We start from the raw sequence: 8,937 nt of genomic DNA on the forward strand, positions 1-8,937 counted from the left end.
TCTGAATGACTGAATGTTCTGTGTTTCATGTTGGAAAATAAAAATGGCTAAGACTTTATCTGCTGGTTCAGCAAAGCCCGATAGTGGCCCAACTTTAGCCAATAATCAAGCACAGCAGGGGAGCCACTGCTGAAAAACTGCTTTCAAAGAAAGGGAGTCTGCAGCTTCTTAGTTTTAAGGCAAAAAAGCTGATAGTTGGTTTTTTTCCTAGAAAATTCTCTGCAGTCGTGTTTATTGTGTTTAGCAAATGACAAAGTGCTTTTTTATCTTATAAATATAGCTAGAAAAATTAAAATTCTTTGGTCTAAATTTATAAGATTCCTGTAGCCACTTAATTTGGTTTTTACTGATCTTAAAGGTATACGATGTTCTGCGTGTCTTCATCATAGAGTATTAGCTTATAAGTTACTGGGTATGATTTAAAAGGTGTAACATTGGTAGCAAGACAGCTTTAAATTGGTAACTCGGGTTTGGAGTCTTTCCAACACGTGGCATAAGGCAGGCCAAGAGGATGGGCCTCAAAGGATACTTCTAGATGAGATAATATTTAATGTGATTCTTATCCTAAAAAGTAGACTTAGAGATAAGATTTAAAGCAATGTCTCTTGCTCTTCTCCATTCCTCCGCCATCGTGAGCGCTATTCTTGATTCAGCTTCTTGCCATGTCTTCTCACAAGACTTTCTGAATCAAGTGATTCCTGGCCAAGAAACAAAAGCAAAATCGCCCTATTCCTCAGTGGATCCGGATGAAAACTGGTAACAAAATCAGGTACAACTCTAAGAGAAGACACTGGAGGAGAACGAAGCTGGGTCTGTAAGGATTCACACAATGGCAAGACTGAGGATTTATACTGAATTGTCATCAATCAGTCCTACCAGATGGATTTCAGCATTTAAACCTGGAGACTTTTCGTGTCTTAAATTAGGATGTTTGTCCAGTAATAAAATATAGAACCTTTCAAAAAAAAAAAAAAAAAAGCAATGTCTCTTTAATGAAGCATTAAAATTTTCACTGTCATGCATTCATAGGTGTAAATTGGCAGCCAAGCTTTGTAACATGATCGTGATAGATGCTTCTATATTGATTTTAAAGATGATAAATTGTTTTGAAATTGGGTTTTGCTTTCCCAAAGTTGTAGTTATAATATTGCAAAAGAAACTTAAAAATTCTAAAGTCTGTCCTCACAGCAAGAGGAACAGAGCTCAGAGCAGCCTCTGTGGGGCTTGTGTGACTTTCTTTTGTTTTGCAAATGGTGTGCCTATGGAAGTTCTTGAAACTTGCCTCTCCTTGCCTCCAGGGGAATTTTCTTTTAGCTAAAAGAACACTGTTGCAGATCTATCCAGATGTTGTACTAAATAAAGTTCAATTTCAGAATTTATAAAAGGTCAATCAGACTGTAGAACTTATAATGGCATAACAATCTGGCTTGCCTACTTCATATAAAGTTATTATAGATTTAAAAGTTTATTTTTTCCTTTGCATCCTGATAATTGTAAAGAGTTTGCTTCTAGTGAACTGGTGACCATTAAAAAGTTTTGCCCCTAGGTATGGCTAATATAGCTTTACATTATGTAAGAAATTTTCATTGTCCAGGCTTCAATACGAGAAGCTTTTTTTGAGTCTTTCAGTGTATATTGTTTCCTAAGTGGAAAATATTTCATTAGCTAATGCCTCTCAAGGGAAGTTTACTTCAAATCTTTGCTCTCACACAATGAGCTTTAAAGTTCTGGGGAGTAGCTGTTGCTCCAGAAAAGATTCAGAGGCAATATCCTTTTAATATTTAGGGTTTTAGTTATACTATAAAATTGTGGTACAGAAAATCTAGAATGAAAACTTGATTTGCTTCAAAATTTTATTTTCAAAAGCTTCCAGGAGATGTTAATTGGCTAAGGCCTCACCTTAAGGTCTTAAAGTGACTTAAACCTTTGTCGGATGTTATCTTGAGAGACACAAATTAACAAGTAAAAAGCAAAAGGCTTTCCAGAAAGCTTTTATAATTGTTATCAATTATAATCAATGGTAATTAAATATTAGCTGCTTATTTTAGTTATGGTTATTAAATGTGCCCACAGCAATTCGTTGGCAAGAGAAAACATTAATGTAAAATCATCTTTCTTTGCCTCAAAGCAAAGTTTTAACATCCTATTAAGGCTGCTGTGGTGCTAATAAAGAATTGTAAGATAAATTCATATATTTTAGAAAAACTATAACAAAAATTGTGTCTTAAGAACCTGACAAAGTGTCTGTCCCTTGTTCCAAACAGCAATTAAATTGGTTATTGCAGAATATTGATATTTGGCTTATTGCATACCATCATTTTAAATAAAATTGATAATTATTATCCTAAAGATAAGTTGAAAATTGTTTTTATGCATGCTTTTGTACCTTCTATAAATTCATGCATGCATGCATCCCATTTACTGTGTTTAAAAACAGCCCTTCTATGGGAGAAAAGTATATGTGAATTGGATCACATGCTTATTCTTTTGAGTTCCCTCCTGCTTCAGCACAGATAATTAAATTGTGTGCTGTAGATGGTGTTTTAAAATGTTGAATAATCAAGCTTTAATTTGTATATTAATTGTCAATATTATGTCTCAGAGCTTACAATTGCTTAAAATTGTTCACCCCTCAGACACTATAAATTCTCAAATTTGCAATTGTTTATGCATATACAACTCATAAGAAAAAAATTGTGTCCTTTTAAGAAGACTGTTTTTGGACATTTAATAAATTGTTCTAGGTTGCCTAGACAAGACCTGTTAAGGCAATGCCATGCTGGATTTATATCTCAGGCAGATTACAGGCCTTACATAAGAATGATTGGCTATATAATTTCGTTCTTTATATATTCAAAACAGTAATGACTTGGGATAATATTTTGGTATTTTTAGAGAATGTGCATGTCAAATTGAAAAAAAAAATTCTTCTTGATGTCCTCAGATTCTACCTGTTTCCACATAATGGTATTAATTCTCGAGGACTTATACTTAATCAATTGCTGCAAATGAGTGCTCTTATTTCTGATTAATAAATAAATAAATTATGCACATGTGACTATTAATAACTTTTCAAGCCTTCTAGTTACAACAGCTCTTCAAGAGAAACAACTGAAAGTGTAATTAGTCACCGCCCATGTTATATTAAAACTGACTATAACAGTCAAGTATTTGAGATGTTTTGTCAACAATTTAATAATTCTCAAAGACAAGGTATTAAACTATAGCTTCTTAAAAAACAAAGAAGGAGAGGAATTATATTCCCGTGCACATTCTTTAAATCATATTTTTATTTTAAGAATTTTGAAACTTGGATGTCAAAGAACTTAATAAATGCCTCATAGTATCTTAAAACTAGACATAATCATGTCTAGGTGAGATGAAAAGGATCTACTTATTGGCATATGGCTTGATCCTGAACAGCTACCCTATTGGGGAAAGGGGAAAGCTTAGGTTCTCTCCACAGAATGCTGCAGAAGCATACAACTGTCAGAATGATTCGTGTGACAAGCTGACCTGTGAGTTCGCTGAGTGCCCTGACTGTGGTGACAAGAAAGCTGAATTGGGTATATGTTTTGACCCACCTTTGCTTGCCTTTGTCCCAGATTGGACAAGTTAAGGTGCCTTGCTTCAAGCTTTTTAACCTTATGGGACATAGAACATTAGAGACCATGGAATCTGACTTAGAAAGATTAGTCATAAGAAAGAGTTCCTCTCTTTCCTTCAATGTGACCAGTTATTGTAACTCAATCTTGGACTGGCCTAGTAATAGTTCCAATATTAGATATTCCTATTGAAGATAGCTAAAAATCTTAATTACCTAGCAAAATTAACTTGGAGCTTATCCTATTTACATGAGAAACAGCCTTTCTGTTGATTCTCAAAGTCACTTCCCTCAAACCGGGAGGTCAGAGTCTGCAGCACCACACGGATCTGGGATTTGCTTTGTCCCAGGCTGACCTGGTCTCAGAGATCTCCATGCCTCAGCCTCCTGGGATTAAAGGAGTCTACTACTTCGTTGTTGTTGTTGTTGTTGTTTTGTTTTGCCATTTAAATTTGACCTTTGGTGTCTCATTCAACCCTGCCCAAGTCTTGCAGGGTTGAAGGTGCTGCCACCATGCCTCTAATACAGTCTTTAGGACCTAGAGGAAAATTGCTTGGCCTTCTCCTGAACCCTTGTGTGCAGGGGAGGGCTAACCAAGGGTCTCAAGGGTCCTTCCATGTCTCCCTCTGTGCTTTTGCCAGCGGGGGTGAGGGTGGGGTGGGGAAGCAAGTGAGACCTGGAAAGGTGGGAGAAGAGAAAGGGAACCAGAGTGTCTCACTGCCTGCTGCCAGAGAGCCAGGCCCAGAGCCAGTGGGACAGATACCTAGACCAGCTGAGATGAATTCTAGGGAACTGGCTTAGGTAATTTCTTATGGAGCCAGAGAGTCTAAAGAGGGCAGGGCAACTCAGCATGCTAGAGGGGACCCTGGGCAGATGTCAGCACCACAGTCTCCTGCCCCTACCCCTACCCCTCTGCTCTGCCCCATCCTTTTCATCCTAAGGCCTTTCCTGGGCTGCAGAAGCCTGCTCAGGTCTCCTGCTGTACTTGAGTCGACTGATTGTAGATGGGGCCACATCCATAAGACTGTTCCATTCGTAACAACACTACATTAGCGCTCAGTGGACAGTCAACCAGCCAGGTTGGAAAAGCTCTTGGAGGAGCTGTGTGAATTGCCTGAAGTTATCGGAATACGCACTCTACGCAAACCGAAGTCTCCTCCATTTTGCTTCCTGTGAGTGCATCTCTGGGGCAGGCCCTGACGTCTCAGTGCAGGTTCCTGACTCATGCTCTGTGTCACCATCCTGTGCAGGTCCTCCTGGACTGTGTTTGTGTGTCTGTGTGCCATGTGCATGTGGTGCCCGAGGAGACCAGAAGAGGGCGTCACACTTCTTGGCACTAGAGAAGTGCCATGTGAGTGAGTGCTGGGACTCTAACCTGAGCCTGGGTCCTCTAGAGAGTCAGCCAGTGCTCTTCACTGCAGCTCTTTCCAGCCCGAACTGTGCTTTCTTTCTTTTTTTTTTTTTTTAAGATTTATTTATTTATTATATGTAAGTACAGCTGTCTTCAGACACTCCAGAAGAGGGCGCCAGATCTCGTTACGGATGGTTGTGAGCCACCATGTGGTTGCTGGGATTTGAACTCTGGACCTTCAGAAGAGCAGTCGGGTGCTCTTACCTACTGAGCCATCTCACCAGCCCCGAACTGTGCTTTCTTTAAGACAAGTCCACAAGTCTAGCTGAGCCTATTTCCCCATGCCAGGTGCTCAGCAAACATTTAAAGATTTGGAAGATTTATTTTTTGAAGATTTATTTATTTTATATATGTGAATAACTCTGTCGCTGTCTTCAGACACACCAGAAGTGGGCACTGGATCCCTTTACAAATGTTTGTGAGCCTCTATGTGGTTCCTGGGAATTGAACTCAAGACCCCTGAAAGATTATTTAGCGCTCTTAACCGCTAAGCCATCTCTCCAGTCCCATGAAGAGCTTTGAAGCAGGGCACAGTACTAGGGATTGGACATTTCTCCTGGGTGTATGCTCTACTTAACTACACAGCAGCCTTCGAAATCACTGATAACTCTTATGGTGGACTGAGTGTCCTCTATGTTCTATTCCTCTTACTGTTGCTTTGAAACAGGTCTCAAGGAAACCAGGCTGGTGTTCAACTCAACTATGCAGCCAAGGATAACCTTGAATTGAATTTATAATCCTGCCTGTACCTCCCACTCGTTAGGATTGCAGGTGTGTGCCATAACACTTGGCTTTTTTTTTTTAAATCTTGAGATAAGGCTACTTTGACCTACAACTCAGTATGTAGCCCAGATGGTCTCGAACTTACAGTGATCCTCCTGCCTCAGCCTCCCAGAAAGAAAAAAAAAAAGGGTAGAGGGGAGAATCAAAAGAAAAGACCTTGTGTGACAGTATATTCTATAATTTTATGGGTACTTTGAACTCTACTTGCCAGCCCTAGGGAAGTCTTTCGGTCAGTCCATGACAAGAAAGCAGAAGCTGTGGAGAGCTGAGACAGCCTTGGGTCACAGTGTGTAGGGCCCACACAGTAGTGCTGGAACCAACCCAGCAACTAGATTCCACCCTGTATGTAATGATCGATGCTCACACCCAGTCCTGGAGTCTGTAGCCCAAGATCTCACCTATTAGCCAGCTGGTCCCCTCCACTCTGGAGATGAGCAGCACCTGTGGGTGTTTGTTTGTAATAAGGGCAGTAGGGGTGGAGCTCAGCTGGTAGAGCTCAGCTGGTAGAGAGTGCTTCCTTAGCACACTGGAAGCACTGGGTTTGATTCCCAACACTGCTTTGACCAGGGTTGTGGTGGGGTCCTGTAATCCCAGTACTGGGTGGGGGTGGGGGGACAGTTGGAAGAAGTTTAAGGTCATCCTCAGCTACACACCTTGATTCCAAGGCCAACCTGGGCTACATAAAAACCTATTTATTTATTTTTAGCAGCTCTGGACCCTCATGAGCTCTCAGCTCTTGAGCCCCTTTCTTGGTCAGCTTCCCAAGGCAGGCCATGCCTGAGAGCGTGTGAGCCCTACAGTGGCCGCCACGGGATATTTGTTCAGCTGGGTGTGGGCACTGTTGGCTCTGTACTTTTGTTGACTCTGCAAATGTCACCTGGGCTCTGCCGGTCTATATCTGCCACCAAAAGATGGGAACAAAAATGGAAAGGAGCAATCTTTGGCTTGTTGGAGACGCCCTCACTCCGTTTTCAGTGTCTGTTTAATATGGAGCAGAGCAGAGCCTGTTGAATAAGCAACAAAGTAGCCAGTGACAGACTGGCTGTCTGCTGAGCATGTGTGGGGGCCTGGGTCAGCTCCATCCCTAGAACCAAAAGCAGAGATCATTGGAGAAGTGTTGCCACCAAGCAGCCATAGGACTGGCCCTACTTCCTTCCATGCCTGTGAAGCCTGTAGGACTCTCCACAAAAGCTGCAGTTGCCGGGAATCAGGTTTGAGTCCCCATTCCTTCTCAGAACCTCACCTTTCCCCTTTGACAGGCATAGCCCAGGCTGACAAAGCACCTCAGGACATTTGCCTAGCCTGTGCATAGCGTGGGCTTGCAGGAATAACAGGAAATGTTCACAGTGCTTGGCTTGTGTCCGTATTTCTTGGCCATTGTTCCCAATAGTGACTTATTTTGCAAGGCCTCCCGCATGCCTCTATGTAAATAAAGATGCTTTAGAATAAAGTGAGCAGAAACAAGGCTTCCTGAGTGGTCTTTGTTCCTCTTCTTCCTGGAAAAGGCTTCCAAGAACTTCTAGCCATGCGAAGTGAGCAAACACGGGAGATACTAATCTATTACAAAAACACATTTCCCCTTTCTCCAGCGGCCGGGCACAAGTCCACTCACTGGTAACTCTACCCTGATCAATGTACAACCAAAGCTTCCTGTTCAGACCTGTAAACAAAGCCCCTTACTGGAAGCTAGGCTTCCAGGCCTCTGGGATTTCATCAGCTGCTCACTCTCCCAGGAGAACCAGCGACAGCTGGCAAACCTGTAGCCAAGTCCAGAAGGCAAGGTGCGCACTTCAAGGTCTGCAGGCCGCTTCTTTCTGAGTTTCTAAGTCAAGCATCTCGAACATTTGAAGATACCTGTACCATTGCCAAGCCAAACGAGGCTTGAAAAGAAAGCAGGAGACTAAAGGCCAGCAGTCTCAGTGTGCAAAGAGAGGAGGCAGAAGAGGAGGGTGGGGGCTGACATCCCTCAGAGTCCCAGGGGTACTGGGACTTGACCAACCCCAAAGGCCAGAGCCCCTGCCCATTGCTTTGGAGAGACACTCACAGGGGCGAGGTGGGAAGCTGAACTGGAGGCCAAAGGGAGAGGTGGGGAAGGCTCTCTCATCCTTGCCTCTCTTTATCTATTTGTTCATTTATCTAATCTATTTATTTTTTGAGATAAGATCCCGTGGTCCAGGCTAACCTCAAACTACAAGTGGCAGCATCCAACTACTGACCGAACTGACTCCATCTTCCCTGTGTTCAGTGTAGGCATGGTCCTACCCTTGGCTACTTAGCCTCTTTAAACAGTTTCTGAGAAACAGGAAAGCCAGGCCGTGGTGCCCATACCTTCCTTGTAAGCCTGGAGGGGCAGCGCTGAGGCAGGAGGCTTATGAGTTCCAGATGAGCCTAGGCTGCTGGGTGGTTTCAAGCCCATCTTGGGCTGCATAGCAAGAGCCTCCCTACTCCAGTCTCTAGCTATACTCTGGTCTGTCCATCTATGATTGGAGTCTTGCGTAGTCTGTCAGCAATGTTAGGAAATGGTTCATACACAGAATTAAAATATATTGAGAAGGAATCTTCTTGGGCTCTCTTGGGGACAGCGGCAGGTGTTACGGGTTGCACCTGTCATTCTGTCAGTTTCAAGTCACTTTTAGCACCGGATGAACGCTACTTCCTTCTCGAGAATTGTCTCGGGTGCCAGGTGGCATCAAGCTTCCTCAGCAAGGAAGAGGAGAGCAGGAGGAAAGCTAAGCCAAGCCCTATGCAAACCCCTACCCATCCTTCAAAGCCCACCCGAGCATGCCCTTCTTTATGAAGCCTTCCTTGAGGCCTGGGGATTGGACCTTGTTCCTAGGTTTTACTGGGCACCTTTTACAATTGTGTTGAAAGGGAACTGGGCACAGTGTTCACACAGTTGTGAAGTTGTGATCCCAGTTACTCTGGAGGCTGAGGCAGGAGGATCACAAGTTCAAAGGGTGCCTGGACCACAGAGTGAGTCCAAGGCCAGTCTGAGCAGCTTAGCTGAGATACTTTCCTGAAAAAGTATATGTTGTTATAGTGTGTGTGTGTGTGTGTGTGTGTGTATTGGTGGTATGTATATGTGTATATATGTGTGTTGGTGTTGTGTATGTGTTGGTGTTGTATGTATGTTGGTATT

At 42.7% G+C, this 8,937-nt stretch overlaps 1 protein-coding gene across 1 annotated transcript; it reads left to right on the forward strand.

Annotated features, from left to right (window-relative positions):
• Positions 1 to 662: 662 nt before the first annotated feature.
• On the forward strand, positions 663 to 959 carry LOC110306219 (60S ribosomal protein L39-like). Its single transcript, XM_021178415.2, is given in 1 exon segment — positions 663 to 959. A coding segment is annotated over 1 exon segment (156 nt). The 3' UTR covers positions 819 to 959.
• The last annotated feature ends 7,978 nt before the right edge of the window (positions 960 to 8,937 follow it).

The sequence above is a fragment of the Mus caroli genome, chromosome 11 (genome assembly GCF_900094665.2).
Source record: "Mus caroli chromosome 11, CAROLI_EIJ_v1.1, whole genome shotgun sequence".
In the NCBI taxonomy this organism is placed as follows: Eukaryota; Metazoa; Chordata; class Mammalia; order Rodentia; family Muridae; genus Mus; species Mus caroli.